Genomic DNA, 22935 nt, shown 5'->3' with positions numbered 1-22935 from the left:
TTCTCACATTCCTTTGTTACATCATTATCACTGCCCTTCTCTTTTCTTGCAACAACTGCTTTCTCTAAGGCTGCTTCCTCGGTTCATAAGGTAATAGGTCTAGCTCCTTGGGACAGGTATTCTTCCATTTTTGACAAGCTTGGGGACTTACTAAACTTGGCACAGTCATGGTCACAACATCTGGCCTTCACCTTATCACTGTATCTACTATTGTTGTCCCTGTTGTTATTATTATTGGTGTTACTATTGTATCTGGAATTATAGTATGTATTCCTCCTATTGTTATTGTTATTATTCCTAAGGGACTTAAATCTACAATCCTGTACCACGTGGCCAATTTTGGAGCATAAGAAACATCTCTTAATTGCATTGTTTGCCCTGCCACTAGAGGATTGCCTAGGCCTGCTTTGACTCCTCTGATTGGTGGACATCAGAGCCATATTTTTAATTTCTTCCACCTCCCTGGCCTTCTGAGCTTCCCTCAATTGCTTTTTTAGCTCAGCAATCTCTTGATCTTTTTCAGAGGTTCTAGATGGTTTAGATTCACTATCCTTCGAGTCATGGACATAAGCCGCTGTCTTTCTCAATTCCTCAATTGGCATGGTCTCCCATTGTGGGCAATGTAGTCTAAAATATGTCTGGATGTAGTTCTGATTCCCTTTCACAAATTGCCTCCTGACATGCTGAATGTTGTCCTCAGTAGTCATGTCCCTAAACTCTAGGATAGTCTCCCCAGCTTCCAGCAGTCTGTCTAGGTATATGCTTGGGTGTTCCTCCTCCCCCTGCTTCAACTTTTCAAATGAGCCCCATGCATTTGATCTTCTGGCATGAAGTCGCATCGCCTCTGCCAAGTCCTCCCTGCATCTCCTAAGATATGTCATATTTGCATGGGATGACAGCTCCAGATCTTGATGATGTTCTGGCCACGATGCAAGATTGGGATTGCTCCTTGTTTCTGTGATAAACTTAGCCTTCTCACTTGGGGTAAATAGTTCTGATAACAGGAGTTCAATGTCCTTGAAATTTGGATTGTAAAGCCTGACTGCCCTTTTAAATTACTTGATTGCCTTATGTGGATTTACAAAAAACTGGGGGAACCTCCTTTTTAAAATTTCTAGATCCCCTCCAGTAAATGGTTTGTAGCCCTTAACATGAATGATTCCAGCAGCCGGTTGCACAATTGTCCTATCTGTTATCAGAAGGATTGTTACAGGAGTTGCCTCTGCCCCTGCAACTTCTTGCTTTTCTGGGTTGTCATTTTTAATCTCTTGTTTTATTTCACTCCCCTTCTTTGTTGTGACCATGTTCTCTACTTTTTCCAATTGCATAATCGTCTTGGCATCTAATTCTTTCCCTTCTCTAATCTTTTTGTTAATCTCTATCAGTGTCTTCATATGTTCTAACATCTGTTCCATAACCGGGTTAGTAACTTCAGCCTTTCCAAATGTGAAAGCCAGTACCTTCCTCAAAATCATTAGGGCGGGGGCAGCTGGGTAGCTCAGTGGAGTGAGAGTCAGGCCTAGAGACAGGAGGTCCTAGGTTCAAACCCGGCCTCAGCCACTTCCCAGCTGTGTGACCCTAGGCAAGTCACTTGACCCCCATTGCCCACCCTTACCAATCTTCCACCTATGAGACAATACACCGAAGTACAAGGGTTTAAAAAAAAATCATTAGGGCCCCATAGCAAGTTGCAGTCATGGCTATCCCTGATGGTACATAAGCCAAGGCATCCCCCACTGTTATTGTTAGCCAAAGGTAAGTGTCATAAAGTTCTATCACTGTTTTAAAAAATTGGGGAACTGTGACAAACCAAAATGTGGCACAAGTCTGCCAAATCCCATACAGTAAAACTCCAGAGAACCCCAAAGTAATAATTGCTCTATTGATCATACTGGCCATATATCTCTTCTCCACTAGGTTGTAGAGTAAAAATCCTAGGCTGGCTGGCCAAAACTGTTATGATGATAATAACAGATAATTTGGAGAAGCAGGTATTTGTGTCAGGGCCAGTAAACCTTCAAGTCACAGACACTGATTGACAGGCTTCAGTGAGAAAGGAGGGGGTTAGACACTCCTGGATCTCAAACCCCTCCCCCCCTAAGCAGTTCATGCTTCAGTACTGCCCCGTCACCCAAAGTTCTCCAGGGGGGTCCCCCTGGAATTCTGGGTGAGGCTGTCCCCATATCTTTGCAGGGATTCCATGCATCCATCTCTACATAACAATACCTAGTAGGATAAAAGAATATGCACAGTATTCTAGCCCTTTTGAGTATAGTTCCAAACTGTTCTCCAGGATATTTGAACTAGTTCACAATTCCACCAAAAGTACATTAATATCCCAATTTTTCCATATCCCTTTGTACATTTATCATTTATCTTTTCTTTCATATTAATCAATTTGATATGTATAAGGTGATATCTGAGAATTTTCATTTGAATTTATCTAATCAGTAGTGATTCAGAGCATTTTTTCACGACCATTGATATGTCTTCTGAGAACTGTATGTTCATATCCTTTGACCATTCATCATCTGGAAAATGACTTTTATTCTTATAAATTTGGTTCAGTTCCCTACATATTTGAGAAATGAAATGTTTATCAGAAAAACTTGCTGTCAAATGTAATAGACTTTGCTACTGATAGTAATGTAGTGATCCCAGACAATGCTGAGAAACTTGTGAGAAAGAATGCTATCCACATCCAGAGAAAGAACTGTGGGAGTAGAAACACAGAAGAAAAACATATGATTTATCATATGGTTCTATGGGTATATGATTGGGAATTTTCATTTTAAAACATTACTCTATTACAAAAGAGAATAATATGGAAATAGGTTTTGAGCAATAATACATGTATAACCCAGTGGAGTTGCTTGTCAGCTCAGGAAGGGGTAAGGAAAGAGGGGAGGGATAGAACATGAATCATGTAACCATGGAAATATATTCTAAATAAACGGTATTCTGAAGTAAAAACAAAAACAAAAGCTTGCTATGTGTTTCCTTTGGCAGTACATCTACTAAAAAAATGTCCCCAGTTTCCCATTTTCCTTCTCATTTTAATTACATTAGTTTTATTTGCACAAAAGTTTTTTAATTTCATATAATCAAAACTATCTATTTTATTTCCTATAATCCTCTCTATCTCTTGTTTCATCATGAACCCTTCCCTTATCCATAGATCTGACAAGTATATTTTTCCATACTCCCATAATTTACTTATGATAACATCCTAAGTCATCTATCTATTTTGACCTTGCCTTGGTATACAGTGTGAAATGTTAATCTAGGCCTCATTTTTGCCCAACTGCTTTCCATTTTTCTCAGCAATTTTTGTTAAATGGTGATTTCTTACCCAAAAAGCTTGGATTTTTGGATTTATCAAACACTACATTACCATGGTAATTTACTACCATATATTTTGTACCTAATCTGTTCCACAAATCCACCACTCTATTTCTTACCCAGTTCCATACTGTTTTGATTACAGCTTAATAATACAGTTTGAAATCAGCTGCCTTCCTTTACATTTTTTTCATCAATTCCTTTGATATTCTTGACCTGTTGTTCTGTCAGATTAATTTTATATTTTTTTCTTAACTCTATAAAATAATTCTTTGGTAGTTTGATTGGTATGGCACTGAGTAAATAAATTAACTTAGGTAGAATTACTGTTTTTATTATATTGGCTCAGCCTATGTATGAGAAATTAATGTTTTTCCAATTATTTAGATTTAACTTTATTTGTATGAAAAGTTTTTTGTAACTGTGTTCATATAGTTCCTAGGTTTGTCTTGGCAGGTAGATGCCCAGGTATTTTATAACTTCTGCAGTTACTATAAATGGAATTTCTCTTTCTATTTCTTGCTACTGGACTTTTTCAGTAAATGCTGATGATTAACATGGGTTTATTTTATATCTGAAATTTTGCTATAGTTGTTCATTGTTTCAACTAATTTTTTATTTGATTCTCTAGAGTTCTCTAAGTATGCCATCAAATCATCTGCAAATATGAAATATTTCTTTGTTTCCCCACTGCCTATTCTATATCTTTTAATTTCTTTTCCTTCTCGTACTGTTATAGCTAGCCTTTGTAGGACAACATTGAAAAATGGTGGTGATAATGAACAACCTTGCTTTATGCCTGATCCTATTGGGAAAGGCCTCAAGTTTATTCCCATTACAGATAATGCTTGCTCTAGTTTTTACAGAGATATTACTTACCATTTTTTTAAAAGGCTCCATTTATTTCTAAGCTTTCTAACGTTCTTAATAGGAATGAGCATTATATTTTGTCAAAGACCTTTTCTGAATCTAATTAGACAAACATGATTTTTGTTGTTTTATTATTAATATGGTCAATTATGCTGACAGTTTTCCTAATATTTAACCAACTCTGCAATCTTGATAAAACTCTCACCTGGTCATAGTGTTTGATCTTTGTGATATATCACTATAATCCCTTCCTAGTGTTTTTTTTAAATTTTGCATCAATATTCATTCAAGAAATTGGTGAAGGGGCAGGTGGGTAGTGGATTGAAAGCCAGGCCTAAAGACAGGAGGTCCTAGGTTCAAATCTGGCCTCAGACACTGTGAAAATGAAATTAAATCTGCCCCACCCATCATTAATCTAATCACCAAAGGTGAGAAAATCCCCACTTAATTCACAAGTTGGGAGGTCTGTGATCCACATGTGCTAGAGTGAGTGATGAATCAAAATTTACTGACTGCCTCCTAGGCAGTCCTAAGAAAAGCATCTGTTGTGATTGGACATGTAAACTAAGAGGAAGGCACAGGAAGTGATTCAAAAGAAGGCCTTTTAAAAGAGAGCAACAATTTCCAGTGAGTTGAGTTTAGTGAATTTAGCTCTCTTCAGCCTGGAACTGAACCTGAAGAAACTCTGCCTGGGACCTTGGACTTGCTCTTCAGCCTGAAACTGGACCTGAAGAAGCTCTGGTTAGGACTTTGGACTTGGTGAGACTGTTCTTAAATATTTCCCTGTAGTTACACGTGGTGAGTGAAGAAGGCTGACTACCTTAACCTCCCTGGAGATACTAGTCTCCTAGAGGCTCCCTTGATTGGGAGAAGCCATCCTGGCTAAACCCCTTGTTAACTGACTTTTAGGCACTTTGACTGGGACCTCTGGAACCCTGCCAGAGTAAAGCCAGGGATTGATTATATAGTCTAGTTCTTTAAACTAGATCTCTTACTCTACCTCACCTCTCTACTTCCACTCTCTCTTATATTTTGTAAATAAATTACTAAAATCATTTTAGAACTGATTTTTATTCAATTCTTGGCAACCACACCTTTAAATATTAATATCGAAACAAAAAAAAACCCTTTTTCTCTCTTACAACACTTCCTAGCTGTCTAACCTGGGCAAGTAAGACACTTAACCTCCATTGCCTTGCCCTTACTGCTCTTCTGCTTTGGAACCAATATATAGAATTGTTTCTAAGACAGAAGATAAGTGTTTAAAAAAAACAATACGCAGTATTGTTCTAAGACAGAAGATAAGGCATTGAAAAGTTAAGTGACTAGTCTACAGTCACTAGGCTACACAGTCATTATGTGTCTTGAACCAAAATCTTCTTAACTCCATTAGCTCTCAGAGAAAAGCTTCATAAAATATGATTTGTATATAATATTGCATATTTTATAAAAAGAAAAATAGGTACTTTCAATTATATAACATTTTAACAGTTTTTATATAAGTGCACCTAGAATGAGAAGAAAATATATAGTTGGAAAAATTTTTTCATCAAGCTCTCAAATACTAAACAGATCCATGATTTCATAATTTGGAAGTTCCCTCCACAACCCATCCATATTTACCTATACTGTACAATTTTTGTACACATGCTACCTATGGTACTTTAGGCCCATGGTGGTGAATCAATGGCACATGTGCCTGAGGAGGCACTCAGAGCCTTCTCTGTGGGCATGGCACCAGTGCTCTAGCACAGAGTTCACCAGAGCTCATTGCTAGAAAGCCAGAGGAATGCTCAGGGCTTGACTGATCCCCTCCCCCTCTTCATGGACACCTGAGGACATTTCTCACAGCATACCCCCCCTTCTAAAAGGTTGCCATCACTGCCATAGTTTTATTCACTTTCTCCTGACATCATAAAAACATTGAGACATTCTATCTGTCATATTTCACCAACCCAGCTTCTCTTTCAATCATATAATTCCTTGATGACATCTTTTATTCTTCTCCTTTGGAGTTCAATAATGATTATATGTTGCAGTTTGCTCATGCTCTCAGTGTATCTTTCCATTTCCCTGTGGGTGATAATAATTCTTGATTCTTCAAAACAGTTGTATTCTCTCTCTTGTTGCCAGGTAACAATACTTTGTGGATGGTCTTCCCAAACTCTTCTGAGAGATCTTTTCCAAAAGGTTCTGCAAAGAGGTGAATCTAGATGCAATTAGCACAATGTCATACCAAATATCACTTGAAGGACCTTATCACAGGGAATCTCTCTTCAACTTGCTGATCTCCTCTTTCACAGTGTTGAACACATTTGGACACCATAAGATTTTTCTTAAATAAGTTTATATCCTAACTCTGTGTTTTTAGAACATCAATAAACTTTAATTTGGTTATTGCACTAACTAACTCTGTTAATAATTTGACATCCAAAATTTAAATGGATAAAACACAAATCTGTATGATAAATAGTAGCCCACCAAAAGAAAGCAATAATAATTATTTAAAAATTCATATTCAATCTAAAATAATTCAAAATGCCTAATAGCAGTTTTTCAAACAAAATCACTAATAAAATCAGATAAAAGCAAGTGAAAACAAACCTGAAATATATATACCCTTAAATCTATTAATCTGACACAAATTTATAAGATGAAAACATTAAATTTTGGAGGTTTATGGAAAGATAGGTTTTAAAAAGTACTAAAATCATTCATACCTTTTGACTCAATGATGTCACTACTATTTATACTACAAGGAGATTATTGACAGAAAGAAAAGAACTTTATTTGCAAAAATGTTCCAAACTGTACTCTTAGTAATAGCAAAAAAGAACAACAATACATTGCTGGTGAAGCAATTTGGGACTATGTCACAAAAGTCACTCAACTTGAACCAGTGATAATGGTTCTCAAATTCCGTGATAATAGACTCAAAGAGCTCCAAAGAAGAGCATAAGGTCTCATATATATAAAAATAGTTATAGCATCTTTTGAAGGGCCCATCAGCAGAGGAATGACTGAAAAAATTATGGTATATGAATGTAATGGAATACTGTTGTGTTGTAAAAAATGATGAAAAACAGTCTCTGAGAAACTTGGAAAAGCTTGTATGAATTTAACATAGTGCCTGGAATATAGTAGGTACTTAAATGTTTACTGACTAACTCATGCAGAGTAGAGTCAACAGAACCAGGAGAACAATTTATATAGTAACAACACTACTAAAAATGAATGATTTTGAAAGGCTTTTTGAACTCTTTTTAATAAAATGATCTACCATGATTTCACAGGACCAAGTATGAAAAATGCTATCCATATCCTGAAGAGAGTTAACAGATTAAATATACAAAATGAAACATTTTTGAACATGGAAAATTTAGGGATTTATTTTTCATGACTATGAATATTTGTTACAAAGGTTTTGTCTCCTTATTTCGCTATTGGAGCTAGTCAAAGGGAGAAAAATTAATGTTTGATAACTAAAAAATTAAAATAAGTGGAAGATGAAAGAACAAAATAAAAAAAGAATGGCCTCTCAAAACCCTCAAAATTGTGTCACCTTTAGAATATATTTCCTCTAGTTCAGTCACCTGTTCTTCTTATCTTTATCTTCTATACAACCACTTCCACTTCCACATCAGGGACTGAGATGTTGGATTGGTTCCACCGTCTTGAAAAATAATTTATTACAGAAATACTGACAGACCTATTCCATTTTTTATGTTTACTGTCCTTACAGTTTCGTCATTACATGTTCTTGCAGTGATCTAGTTTGAGTGTCATGTTAAACTTTCTGAAAACTTATTTCTGCCTCCAATTTCAGCAAATGTTTGCTGGCTGGTTGAGTTTCTGTAGTCCGTTGACCTTGTTATTACAATAGTTTTACTAGTATAAAAAGTTTTATACTCCTTAAGTTCTACAGGAAATGGAAATTGTCCATGTCAGCCTTTTCCTTGTTCTACTTTCCATTTTAATCACCAAGAGGCTATTGCAAATACACACAGTGCCTTCTCAGCTTTATCCTTCAAATTTGGTATTTTCCTTGATCTTTCAGACACAGTCATTTCCATTCCATTAAGATAAAATCAATTTCATTTTCCAGAATGTTGTTCAATATTTGCTCTCTTCAAGACAGGTGTGCTCCTAATACTTTTTCATGAAGCTTCTATGTATTCTACAAGCTTGTTTCTAGATCGTAACCAACATTTCCAACATTTTCTGCTATATTCCTTCAGTTAGAGTATGAGTGTGTGTGTGTGTGTGTGTGTGTGTGTGTGTGTGCATGTGCAGGTGCCCATGCGCATGCGCATGCACAGAGAGAGAGAGGGAGACAGAGAGACAGAGAGAGAGACAGAGAAAGAGGCAGAGTCAGAGACAGTGATACAGAGAGACAGTGAGACAAAGAGAGAGAGAATAAACATTATTAAGTATCTACTATGTGCCAGACTCTGTGCTAAACATTTAACAAATATAAAAATTATCACATATGATCCTTACGATCCTGGGAGGTAGGATTATTAGTCTCATTTTACACTTGAGGAAACTAAGAAAAATAAATATTAAGTAGTTTGCACAGAATCATAAGCAAATAAGCATCTAAGACTGGATCTGAACGCACTTCTTTCTGATTCCAGGCCCATTCCAGGAACCATTGTACCACCTTGTTATCTTATAAGCAGTTGAAGATGTGAAGCTAGAGTTTGGGAGAGGGTTTAGTGTTGGACTAGTAGATATGAGAGTGATCTGCATAGGGATGAGAAGTGTAACCATATGAAGTGATGAGATAAATAAGTGATTATAGAAACACAGATCTGAAGATGGAAGGGCTTTCAAAATTTGCCTAATCCAAAACCTCCATTTTGCAGATGAGGAAACTAAGGCCCAAGGAGGTAAAATGACTTACTCATGGTCATACTAAAAAAGATGATCAAAGGTATGAACTCTAGGACTCAGACACTTTCCCCTGTACTATGTGAGTACCCTGGATCCTCTCTCTTCTCTTTTGCACTTAGTCAACAGGCACTTATAACTCTGTCAGGCACTGTGCTAAATACCTGGGAGACAGAAAAGCAAAAATAGTCTCTGAGCTTAAAAAGACAGAATTCGAGGATGCTGCTGGAAGAGTAGTTCCTGCCATATAAGCTACTAGTGTATAAAGGTTTCTTTGTTTTAAGCATAACAGAAGGTTTTGCCTTTGTTATATGGCATTACTATTTACATATAAAAGCACCCCCAGACAGCAGCCTCACACTCCTCAGACCTCTACTCTACTGCTGCTTTTGTCATCCACTGGGTATTATCTAAGACAGCTAGATGGCTCAATGGAGAGAGTACTTGGCTTGTGCCTTTTATTTTTTGTTTTTGTTTTTGTTTTTTTTTGTTTTTTGTTTTTTAAACCCTTGTATTGTATTAAACCTTGTGTATTGTCTCATAGGTGGAAGATTGGTAAGGGTGGGCAATGGGGGTCAAGTGACTTGCCCAGGGTCACACAGCTGGGAAGTGGCTGAGGCTGGGTTTGAACCTAGGACCTCCTTTCTCTAGGCCTGACTCTCACTCCACTGAGCTACCCAGCTGCCCCCTAAGCTATATTTTTAAAAGCAAAAAATGAGAAAATTATCCTTCAATTTGTACTTAGTTCATCAATTCACTTTCTGAGTTGAATAGCATTTTTTCATCATGGAATTGTCTTGGATCATCATATTGCTCAGATTAGCCAAGTCTTTCACAGTTGATCAGCATTATAACATTGCTATTTCTGTGCACACTGATCTCCCAGTTTTTCTCATTTCATTTCTTGGCATGTTTTTTCTGAAACTACTCTCCTTATCATTTCTTATAGCACAGTAGTATTCCATTACAATCATATGCCAAAACTTTTTCAGTCATTCCCCAACTGATGATCATCCCCTAATGATTTGCAATTAATTCTTTGCCACCACAGAAAGAGCTGCTATAAAAACTTTTGTACATATAGGTCCTTTTCTTTGATCTCTTTGGGATACAGACCTAGTAGTAGTATTGCTGGGTCAAAGGGTATACACTATTTTATTTCCCTTTGGGCATAGTTCCAAATTCTTCTCCAGGATGGTTTAACCAGTTCCCTACTTCACAAACAATTGGATAGTGTACCTATTTTTGCTCATTCTCTCCAGTATTTGTCATTTATGGTATATACCATATGGTGGTACCTCAGAGTTGTTTTAATTTCCATTTCTATAATCAATAGGATTTAGAGATTTTTTTTCATATAACTATCATAGCTTTGATTTCTTCATCTAAAAATTGCCTATTCATATCCTTTGACTAATATTTGGGGAATGACTCTTATTTTTATAAATTTAATTCATTTGGAGAAATTAGGTCTTTAATTAGAGAAACTTGTCATAAAAATTTTATCTTACTTCATTTTCTATGATACCTTTTAGCAAAATGTAGTTTCTTTACCTCTTTTAATTAATCTATTTTCCTTTTGCTTGGTCTGAGATCATGCTTCCTTCCTTTTCTCACTTTAACTGAAGTATACAAGATCCTGGTCCAGTCTGTTATTTTTACTCTCCGTGTATTTTTTTATTTCAAGTGTGTCTCTTGTAAATAAAATATTGTTGAATTGTGATTTCTAAACCATTGTGCTATATGCTTCCATTTTATGGGTGAGCTCATTCCATTCACAATTACAGTTATTATTACTATGTAGTTCCCTTTGTCCTGTTTTTTTTATGTTTATGATTCTATCTCTTTTTTTATCCTATCCATAACCAAAAGTCTATTTTGCTTCTAACCACTACCTCTCTTATATGCATTCTTCCTTTTTATCTTTTCTTAACCACTATCTCCTCCACTTATTTTGTCCCCTTCCCCTCCTATTTCCCTATCAGGTAAGATAGATTTATATACCCAAGTTAAGTGTATATATTTTCCACATTTTCCCCTCTGCTATAAAAGCTCTTCCTTGTGTTCCTCTTTTATGTAAGAAAAATTTCCCAATTCTGCTTCTCCCTTCTCCCTATTACCAATGTATCCCTTTTTCTCACCCCTTCATTTTTGGAGAGAGATCCTTCTTATATAATTAACTCACACTCATGACTTCTGTCTACATGAACTACTTTTAACTGCCCTAATAATGATAAAGTTCTTTGGTGTTCCATGGACTCCTGCCATATAAACTGCTAGTGCATAAAGGTTTATTTGTTTTAAGCATAACAGAAGATTTATACTGATTATATGGTATCCCTATTTACATAAAAAGTACCCCAGATAGCAGTCTAACGCTTCTCAGACCTGTTTGACTTTCTATGTATGTAAGAATATAAATGTTTTAACTGTATTGAATCCCTTATGATTTCTATTTTACATATTTCTCTTGAGTTTTCTATTTGAATGTCAGATTTTCTTTTTCTTTTCTTTTTTTTTAAACCCTTACCTTCCGTCTTGGAGTCAATACTGTGTATTGGCTCCAAGGCAGAAGAGTGGTAAGGGTAGGCAATGGGGGTCAAGTGACTTGCCCAGGGTCACACAGCTGGGAAGTGTCTGAGGCCAAATTTGAACCTAGGACCTCCCGTCTCTAGGCCTGGCTCTCAATCCACTGAGCTACCCAGCTGCCCCCTGAATGTCAGATTTTCTACTCAGTGCTGGTCTGTTCAACAGGAATTCTGGAAAGCCATCTATTCCATTAATTATCTATTTTTTTCCTCTGAAGAACCATCCAGTTTTGCTGGATATATTATTCTTGGTTGCTATCCTAGTTCTTTTTGGAATATCATATTCAAAAACTTCTACTCATTTAACATAGAAGTCACTATATTGTCTGATTCTGACTGTGATTCCATAAAATTTGAATTGTTCCTTTCTGACTGCTTACAATATTTTCTCATGGTCCTGAGAGTTCTGCAACTTGACAATACTAACCCTGAGAGTTTGCATTTTGGAATCTCTTTCAGAAAATGATCAGTGGAGTCTTTAAGTTTCTATTTTATCCTCTGAATCAATTATGATGGGGCAGTTCTCTTTTTAAACTGTCTTATAAAGTGACATCTACCAAACACATCTTTTTTTGTCCAATAATTCTTAAATTATCTCTCCTCAATCTGTTGTCTAGGTCACTTATTTTTCTAGTGAGTTACTTCACATTTCTTTTATTTTTCATTCTTTTGACTGTGTTTTATGTTTCTTAATAATTCATAAAGTCATTTTATTTCCTATTTGCCCATTTTAATTTTTAAGAAATACTTTCCATAGATTTTTGTACCTCTTTTTCTATTTGACCAATTATGTTTTTAAGTAGTTCTTCAGTGAGTATTATTATTTTTTAAATAATTCTAAAGTACTATTTTCTTTAATATTTTTATTAAGCTGTTAATTCTTTATAATTTTTTTTGTATCACTGTCATTTCTTTCCCTAATATTTCCTATACCGTGCTTATCTCTTTAATTCTTCTATCAATTCACATTGGGCTTAGGTGCAATTAGCATTTTTCTTTGAGGCTTTGGTTGAAGCTGTTTTCCTGTTATTGTCTTCTGAATTTATGTCTTGGTCTCCCTGCTACCATAGTAGCTTTTCATGGTCAAGTTTTTTTTTTTTGTTTGCTCATTTTTCTAGCCTTTGAACTTTGTGTTAAAGTTGGGCTCTCCTCACCTGGGATGGGGAAGCACTATCCCAAGCTTAAAGCTTTTTCATGTTTCTGGCATACTTTTATTTTCAGTACTTTCAAGATGATGTGATCTAAGGAAAGGCACAGTCACTGCTCTCCCAACCTTCACTCTGTCCTTTACCAAGGAAGGCCCACCCCTACTTCCCTCCAATTGCAAGCATTAAGATTCCCCTTGACCCTGGAACTGTGACCAGGGCCCCTACTCCCTTACTATCAAACACAAGAACTTTCTCACCTAGAGCTGCAACCCAGAACAATCAATGGGACAATCAGTGTCAGCAGTAGCAACTGCCAGCAAAAGATCCCTGGGAATCTCTTTCTAATCAATTATATGGCCCCTTTACCATCTCTGGGCTAAGAGCTCCCAAAGTTCCTAAAGCTACTGGCATCTGCTATTGGACTCAACCCCAGGCATTTTCTATGTACTTCCTACATTTTCTTAGTCTAGAAAAAATGTCTCATCATGACCTTTTATTGACTCTGTTGTTCCAAAATTTTATTTAACATTCGTTAAGTGAGTTCAGCCAAGTTGTTGCCTCTAATCTGTAATTCTGACTCCATCAATGCTTGTGTCTTAAAAGAAGTGATGACTCTCCCTCCACTCTCTTACTCAACTGAGAATCTTTCCTCACATTTCATTGGGGGGAAAAATTGACCCTATGACAAAATAAATTCAAAATGGATAAATTACTTAAATATAGGGAATGAAATCATGAATAAATGGGTGAACATAGAATAGTATATTTGTCAGATCTGTGGGAAAGGAAGGAATTTAAGATCAAGCAAGAGTTAAGAACATTACAAAATGTAAAATGAATAATTTTGATTACATCAAATTAAAAAGGGTTTATACAAACAAAACCAATGTAACCAAAATTAGAAGGAAAGCAACAAACTGGGAAAAGATTTTTATAAGAAAACTCTTTGACAAAGGTTTAATTTCCCAAATATATAAGGAACTAAGTCAAATTTACAAAAAAATCAAGCCATTCCCCAAACAACAAATGGTCAAGGGATATGAATAGGCAGTTAGTTCTCAGATGAAGAAATCAAAATTATCAATAATCACATGAAAAAGTGCTCTAAATCCCTCCTGATTAGAGAAATGCAAATAAAAACCTTATACCTAATAGATTAGCCAATATGGCAACAAAGGAAAATGACAAGTGTTGGAGGGGTTGTGGCAAAATTGGGGCATTAATGCATTGCTGGTGGAGTTGTGAATTTATCCAACCATTCTGGAAGGCAATTTGGAAGTATGCCCAAAGGGCTTTAAAAGAATGCCTACCCTTTGATCCAGCCATATCACTGCTAGATTTGTTCCCCAAAGAGATAATAAGGAAAAATATTTGTACAAAAATATTTATAGCCATGCTCTTTGTGGTGGAAAAAAATTGGAAAATGAGGGTGTCCATCGATTGGGGAATGGCTGAACAAATCGTGGTATCTGATGGTGATGGAATACTATTGTGCTGAAAGGAAAAATGAACTGGAGGATTTCTATGTAAACTGGAAAGACTTCCAGGAATTGATGCAGAGTGAAAGTAGCAAAATCAGGAGAACATTGTACACAGAGACTGATACACTGTGGCACAATCAAACATAATGGACTTCTCTACTAGTAGCAATGCAATGATCCAGGACAACAGCAAAGAACTTAGGAGAAAGAATGCTATCCACATCCAGAGAAAGAACTATGGAAGGAGAAACACAGAAGAAAAGCATATGATCAGTCACGTGGTTTGATGGGGAAATGATTGGGGTTTTGGCATTAAAATATCACTCTATTACAAATATGAATAATATGGAAATAAGTTTCAAACAATGATATATATATAATCCAGTGGAATTGCTTGTCAGCTCTGGGAGGTGGGGATGAGGGGTGGGAAAAATTATGAATCACGTAACCATGGGAAAAAAAGATTCTTAATTAATTAATTAATTAATTTTTATGAAATAGAAAAAAATTGAAGCTATTCACTTAGAGCTCCCTTTTTTCCATCTTCTTTATTCCATATCACCCAAATGCCTTCTGCCACTTTCTCCTTCATCCATACCTCACATGAAAAGATTGCCCTTGCTTGCTAAAGTAAACCTATTCTATCCCATATTCTTCAGCAACTTGTCCTTTCACTCATCTCCACTTTCTCACTTTTTTTCAATATTTCCCTGTTAATTGACTGCTTCTTCTCATACCCATGTTTCCCCCAACCTCAAAAACCCCTTACTTAATCTACACATTCCCACTAGCTATTATCCCATAACTATCCTAAATTTTGCAGCTACACTCCTTGAGAAGGCCACCTATAATCAAATTTTCTTAACACTTCATTCTCTTCTTAACAATTTACATCTAGTTTCCAGTCTCCTCTCAAGACATGTGAGGACCTATAAGTATGTGCTAAGATGTTTGGTGGCCAGAAGAGCCTCCCACTCAGAGAGCCTTTGCCTCACTCTCTTTTCCTCTTGTGTATCATTTGACATCTCACACTTGAAAATCCCAATGGGAATAGAAGGTATTTTTAAAACTTCTCTATTCTCCAGCTGTAATTATGATGATTACTAGGAAGAATATATGTTTTCATAGGACAGCTTTGCAGTGTATCTCAAGTCCCTGACTAATCTGCTTTGCCTATCTTTCCCCACGCATAGACAAGAATAATCCTTAAACAGATGATTCTTGCCTTGAAGGGATATTAGAGAAAGTTCTAGAGCTGAATGCTTACTGAAGCACAAAGTGTTTTACCTGTTTCCATATCCTTCTTGGAGGATGAGATGACCACTGCCAGGAGGAAGGGTCATTTCCTTGTTTGGACAAAAGACCTCAACCTTGAAATACTGCTTGGATAGTGTTTGTAAGAGGAAAATAAAATCAACTCAACACTACTAAAAATCTCTTGAAAGTTCTTCTTACCTCCTAGAAGTATATGATAAAGGTAGTAAGTTACAGTTAATGTTTTGAATATATATTAGTATGAACTTTTTTGTTTTAACATTGAATACCTTTCTTAGAAAGGGTCTCATTAAATCCTTTTTGGGAAGACTCTAGATATGAGTTATTCTTAAAATATATTTGAGATATTTTCCCACAATGAGAAGCAGAAATAATGAAACAGAGTACAAAAAGACTAACTTCCATCTGTCTAAAATCCAGATACCTCAAAATTCAACTCAGTTCACCTGAATCTACCTTTTTGTTGGTAGAAGTCTCCAATATTTGGAGATCATCTAGGATTTGCTGCATCAGTTCCAATCAATTCAAATTCTTAATCCCTTTTTAGAATACCACATGTGTCAAGGTTCCTCTGGGTTAATTTATTTGCCTTCTTTTTGAGCCAACCTGCTTGCCCTATCATCTGTTGAGTTTGGACCTATATTTTGAATGTCCTTTGGTTTTGTTGTAATCTACTAGTGAAGTTTTGTATAAATTATGTGTTTCACTATCCCCAGGAGATATTTCATCTGGGACTCTTATACTTATTGGCAGGTGATCCAAAGGAGAAAGGTAGGGATTATCCCATACTATGGGAGAGCTGAAGGTGGCATTTTCATCCAGAATGTTTCAAATGAGGTGATGACTTCTAATCATCCAGAAGGTCTCAATCCCTGGGATTAAAGAAGAAAATGCACTAGGAGTTCATTTGGAACAAGTCCTTCCTTTCTTTTATTTTTATTTTTTGCTGTTTCTAATTGTTTTGTTTTAATTATCTATTTTTTTGTTTTTCCTAGTGCTTTTAGGTTCTAAGGTATGTTTATGTTGGGTTGAGATAGATAGAAATCAGCAGGTAGTGAGAGAAGAGAGCTGACAAACACTAGAAAATGTTTTTTGTTTGTTGAATTTGTTTCATTTGTTAAATCTAATAACCAGGCCCATAAGCCCTGTAGGTCTAGGGACTCATAAAGGATGATTAATTTTGAAATCATCTAAGAACTGTTCTATGCAGATTAAATTACTTGGAACACTGAATGGCATTTACTAGGCCATAAAGAATTGTGTCATAGGCCTTTGAAGAGACTCCTTTGTGCAAAGCACTGGAGAAGTAATTCAATGTTTGAGGTTCCTTAAGAAAAACTTTCCACATTTGATGATACAAAAAAATGTGTCAAATGCACCTAATTGTTTTGCTGGGGACAACAAATATTTTAGTGGAGGAAGAATACATGTGGGGCTTGTATTATAGCATTTCTATTATAGCCAAGCCCCTTTCAGTGGGACATACTTCTAGCTGCCATAGCCATTAAAATATACAAAAGAGTCACACTAATGAATATAGCCTATAAAACTCTATTAAAAAAGTTAGGATACAAATCACTGGAGGGATATTTGCTGCTCTCATGGTAGGGCTAAGCCAATATAATAAAACAACAGTGTAGATTTAGTTCTATAACAATCTAATGACAGGGGGGTGCTTTATAAAACTGATCAGAATAATAATAAAATTCATTTGGCACATTGCAGTAAATAGGCCAGAAGTGCTAAAAGCCCTCATTAAGGAGAAAGCCCTCATGTTTTTATCTCCCTTCCGAGGTGCCACAATGTAGTACATGAGTCTAAAGCTCTAAAAATGACTTCTGTCTCTGTTGTGTCTGTTCTTTCTTGTTTTAAATGAAACATATTAGAAATGGTTATGACTTTGTGAGCTTCAAAAGGTAAGGAGCTTAAGTATATAATGGAATTTGAGTATATAATGGAAGCCAGACAGTGAAAATTTAAACCCAAATAACCTATTTTACCTAGACCAATAGCAGCAGAAATATGGACTCATCTAAAAATTGGACATGCTACATTTGGAAATTAATTTGATGAGACCTGTAATGCAAGGTGGCTAACAGAAACTTTTTGCTTCTGTAATTTCTAACGGTCACAAAAAGTCAGTTAAACATCTTAGAATGTTCAGAAAGTCAGTTAGAACTTAAAGCTATAAATAGAGGTGAAGTTCCAATTGATGAGGCTTTTGCCTTCTGGCTTTCGCTGTGGCTGGAGGCTTTTGCTTTGGCTTTGCGGCTTTGGCCTAATTGCCCTGGCCTGTGCTTATTTTGTTTGGGAAATCTCATTTCTCTGGACCTCTCCCTGATCTCCCATCTCCATCGCTCCCCTTCCCTGATTTCCTTTGGGTTCTGGTTGGAAGGGAGGGTTGGGTGATTGAACATTGTGGGTTTTAGTTTCTTTAGATAATTAGAGTATCCTCAAATAAGTTACCCCTAGGTTTGATAAAGACTTTATTTAAAAGGCAGTCAAATCTTCCTGACTGGGAGAGCCGGGCTCTCTCTGTCTAACCTCTCCGAGACCCATCCCCCACCCTCACCCTCTCCCTAGCAGCAGTTGGAAAACCCTGAACCCCTCCCCCCTTCTGACTGACCCTGGTATTAATAAATCCTCTTGTTACCTATTCAAACCCTGTGGTGAGTCATTGTGTCGAAAATTAAGACAAGGGCCAAAAGGAAAGAATCATTTTCTTTTATTTCTTGAGAAAACTCAGGCATCCATCTTGGCAGGAAATACCTCTCCGAGACTTCCTCCAGCCATCAGTTTGACTGGCAGGGAGGGGCCCTCTCAACTCCTCCTTTGAAACTTTGAAGAGACTTTGAAACTAACAAGAGAAACCCTCCAGTCAAACCTAAACGTTTCTTACTGGCCCTGGTTTCCTCCCTGTATTCTCTGTCTCAAGCCTCTGGGAATAAACCTGTTTGAGCTGCCCTCTCCTACATACCCCATTTCCTTTATCTCCTATATACCTTCCCATATCTTCATTTCCTCCTCCAATCACCTTATAATCCCTTATTCCCCTTTATACTTCCTCACATCCACCTACTCAGCTTATTTACTTTATTTTTTATAACAGACCATTGGTATACCAAAAATGCTTTAGGTTTGATCCAATATTGCTTTGGTAGATTTAATCTTGAATCTTGCTATATTTGTCATATACTAGCATGGCATAGCATGGCATAAACCATGAAGGGTTTAACACAAACTATTTGTGTAGTCCTACATTAGAGAAGAAAGCTATTTGCATTGATAGAGGAAGTTCTTCATCCGGGAGTGGCCCCATATCAAGCAATCAACAAGCACTTAAGCACCTGCTATATGCCAAGAACTGTGTAAAAAATTGTAAATACAAGGTTTTCAAGGAATATATGTTACAACCCAAATCTATCAGAGTAGCAATTCTAATGCCAGAATTCTCTTAATTCATGTTTGAAATTGAGACAAAATGAGGTATGTAGGTGGCATGCCCATATCTGTACTTTAAGTTAATCACTTTGGTAGCTATGTAGAAGATGGATTAGAAAGGTGTAAGATAAGGCAGGGAGACCACTTAGGAGATTAGTGCAATATTTCAGAACAAGTGATGAAGGCCTACACTTGTGTAATGGCTCTATGAGTAAAGAGGAGATCGAAGTATAATAAGAGATGTTGTAGACATAGAAACATTGGGACATGGGATATGTAGAGTAAATAAAAATGAGGAATTTAAAGTGATGCCAAGGTTGCAAACCTGGGTGAATGGAATATTAGTGGCATCAACCAAAATAGGGAACCACAGAAGAGGGGCATATTTGGAAAGAAAGTTAATAAATTCAGTTTAGGATATATTGGGTTTCAAATACCAAAAAATCATTTCAATTTGAAATGTCTACTTGGCAATTGGTAATGTGAGACTGAAGCTCAGGAAAAAGACTAAGGCTGGATATGTAAATAATTTGCATAAAAATGAACTCATAAGAGCTGATAGGGTTACCTAACTCCTTGCAAACTGGAAAAGATGACAGAAGATGTCAGCCAATGTCAGAGGGATTACTGGGAGGGATGTAAATCGGTACATTGTTGCTAGAGCTTATGAGGTGGTTTAATTCAAAATTGCATTTGGAATTACGGGAAAATAACATCATTTTCTTCCTACTCAATAAATTTCAAAGACTTCCCTTTCAAAATGCCTCGAACTGGGATATGTAATGTCTTGTTCATGGAATAGCAAGTAGGGCAGTGTCAGTGGAACCAAGAGTATATGTGGGGAGGGAGGGATAAGTTCTAAAAAACTGGAAGGGTTGGAGGAGGGAACAGGTTATGAATGACCTTAAATGCCAACAGAATTCTGTATTTGATATTGGAAGTAAAAGGAAATCACTGGGGTTTATTGAGTAGGGAAGTGATATGGTCAGATTTCCACTTTAGGAAAATTATTTTGGAAGCTGAATTTGGCAGATGGACTGGAAGTGGGGAGAGACCTGTAGAAGGCTGACCATTCAAAAGGTTAATGCAATTTTCCAGGAGTGAGAAGATGAGGTCCTGCAATAGGGTGATGATAGTGTCAAAGGAGAGAAGGGGAGATATCTGAGAGATGTTGCAAAGGTGAAGTTAACAGACTTTGGCAATAGATTGGATATTAAAGGAGTGGAATAAGAAATAATGAGAAATCAAGGAATATACCCAGGTTGTGAGCCATTCGGATGTGGTACCTTTGAAAGTAATAAGGAAGTCTGGAAGGAGGTTAGGCTTTGGGAGGAAAGATAATTAATTCAATTTTGGGTATGATGAGTTTAAGATGAAATGAGATTACTTGTACAGGCAAAGAAAGGGGTTAGTCTTGGCAAGAAGTAGGGACACCTCTTCATGTGAGACAGGGTGAAGGAGGAAGTAATGAGAGAAAGCATAAGAGTGGTATATACTGAAGATGAGGGAGAAAAGGGAGCTCTTTGCAAATGTTTTTAATTTTTTCAGTAAAATATGAGGCAAATTCTCAGTTGAGAGAGTTGAGCAATTTGGGCTATCACTTCCTTCAAGATACAATAAAAAGTATTATCTTCAACAAGAAGCCTTTCCTGATCTCACCAAATGTCCAAATGTTAATGCCTTCCTTTCCTAACTTGTATTTAATTAACTTACATTTATTTTGTATGTGTATGTATATATATATATATATATATATATATATATATATACATATATACATGTATATGTATCCCTTCCACATCATGACTTTCCCCATCACAGTTTCAATATATTGTGGAACCACATGAAAAATTAAATGATGATTTTGGGGAATTTTGAAGAAACTGCAGTTGACACAGAAAGGCCAACAGACAACACTAAAAATATTTAGAAACTCAGAAATACATAAAATATATGTATTGTATTATACAATGTAACATTTTATCTTTTAGTAACAAATATATACAATTAATCTTTTTTTAAAGTTAAAGTTTGTAAAAAGAGCATGAAAGCCAGCAAATGACACAGAAAGGCTAGAAATGTAGAAATATCTTTAAAAGTTTAGTAATTCATAAATGCACTAAATGTATGTGCTTTTATGTATATTATCTGTACACCGTTCAATGACATAAATGAATAGCTACATAACGTTTACTTAAAATTAAATTTCTAGTAAAAGAACTGCAATTCTATGCTCTGGTTTGGGGTATGCACAGCATGTTTATGGCAATTTTACCAGATCTTCCAGATCTCAGGGGCACCATGTCCCTGACTCCTGCAGAGTAGAAGGGATGTCTATATTGTCAAGTTTAAAAAAATAGATCAAAAGTAAATTTTAAAGGGAAAAATAATCATTACTCATAAATATTCTCAATAATAGTCTTACAAAAATCCTATTTACTTCTTGATTGTCATTCGTCATTTAATATTCATGTGCAATATCACTTTTTATAACATTTAAATGTATCAGACATTAATAAGACATGAAATCATACCTTCGAACCTGGAGGAGGTGCCAAGCCAAGGAATGAATATATAATATTTTCTTCTTTTGCAGAGAAGAAAGATTCAAAATCCTTAAATAAAAGAAAAAAATCATCAAGATGTATTTGCATATTTATGAATACTTATGTTATTATATCAGAGAGGTAGTCTAGTGAAATGGAAAGAAAGCCAGTCTCAGAAGCAGGATTTGACTTCAAATTCCAACTGAGATAAAACAACTGGGAAACCTCTCAGTGCCCAGGCAACTCAATTAAACTATAAAATGGAGAGTAGATTGGTGCTGGTCAGAATTGATAGAGGAAATTTACTCACAAGAAATTCGTATAGCAATAGTCTCAGAGCCTTTTATTATTATTTCTGCCACATAAATTCAAAGAATAAAATGGACTAAATTTTAAGACAGGAAGATATCTATAAAGATATAGGAATCAACCCTGAATCAGTTGTCTGTATGCACAGTCATGTCGAGACTTACACAAAAATATACCATCCAGATAAGATTCAGCCACATTATTAAATATATAGGCATATTTCTGAAAATCAAAGATTATAAATGGACAACAGAAACTATATCAATATCAACTATAATGTCATTCAAAAGTTAAACCAAATTAATTGCAACAAGAAGTTACAAAAATGATTTATTCAGCAAATATTTCACTTACTTGCCAAATGATGAGAAATGTCTTCTAAAAGTAACATTGGTTTAGTATGTAAATTCATTTCTACAATCTAAAAGCTGCTTGACAATTATAATAAATATCTCACAGAGCAAAGAAAAGTGGAAGGTAAAAGTAACCTAGAGAAATTTTGAAAAGATAACCAACCAAGCAAAGTCAACCCAATAATATTCAATAATGAAAACTGAAAAAGGACTACAAACAAAAAAATTGGAAATTTTTTCAAAAATTATTAAAGTAAGCTATTTTTTTCTATCAATAATGGTAGAACCACCATACTTATTGTTCCACTCATAATTCCTCAGGAGCTTACCAAGGAACTAAAAATGACATTTAAAGAAACAAAGGTAGAAAGGCAGTCAGAATTAAGTGTATTTAAAGTAGATCAGTACTGGAGACAATATAACTTTGTGTGCATTAAGGAACCAATCTATAAGATAGCTAGAGTAAAGGAAGATAATGTTGGCAGGGATGTGGCAAAATTGGGACACTAATACACTGCTGGTGGAGTTGTAAATTGCTCCAACCATTCAGAAGGGTAATTTGGAACTATGCGCAAAGGGCTTTAAAGAAATGCCTACCCTTTGACCCAGCCATACCACTGCTGGATTTGTACCCCAAAGAGATAATGAGGAAAAAAACTTGTACAAAAATATTTGTAGCCACACTCTGT

At 35.9% G+C, this 22935-nt stretch overlaps 1 protein-coding gene across 1 annotated transcript in view; it reads right to left on the bottom strand.

The window, feature by feature from the left end:
- The window catches only part of LOC123242505 (SH3 domain-binding glutamic acid-rich protein-like), a 114501-nt gene that overhangs the window by 33219 nt on the left and 58347 nt on the right, over positions 1-22935 (bottom strand). Inside the window, exon 3 of the mRNA XM_044670305.1 lies at positions 21573-21653. Within this exon, the coding sequence (XP_044526240.1) occupies positions 21573-21653 (81 nt within the window). The remainder of the gene's footprint in view (positions 1-21572; positions 21654-22935) is intronic.

This window comes from Gracilinanus agilis, chromosome 3 (genome assembly GCF_016433145.1).
Source record: "Gracilinanus agilis isolate LMUSP501 chromosome 3, AgileGrace, whole genome shotgun sequence".
NCBI classification, from domain to species: domain Eukaryota; kingdom Metazoa; phylum Chordata; class Mammalia; order Didelphimorphia; family Didelphidae; genus Gracilinanus; species Gracilinanus agilis.
Note: the sequence above shows the minus strand (reverse complement) of the source record. Positions and strands in the feature narration are given on the sequence as shown.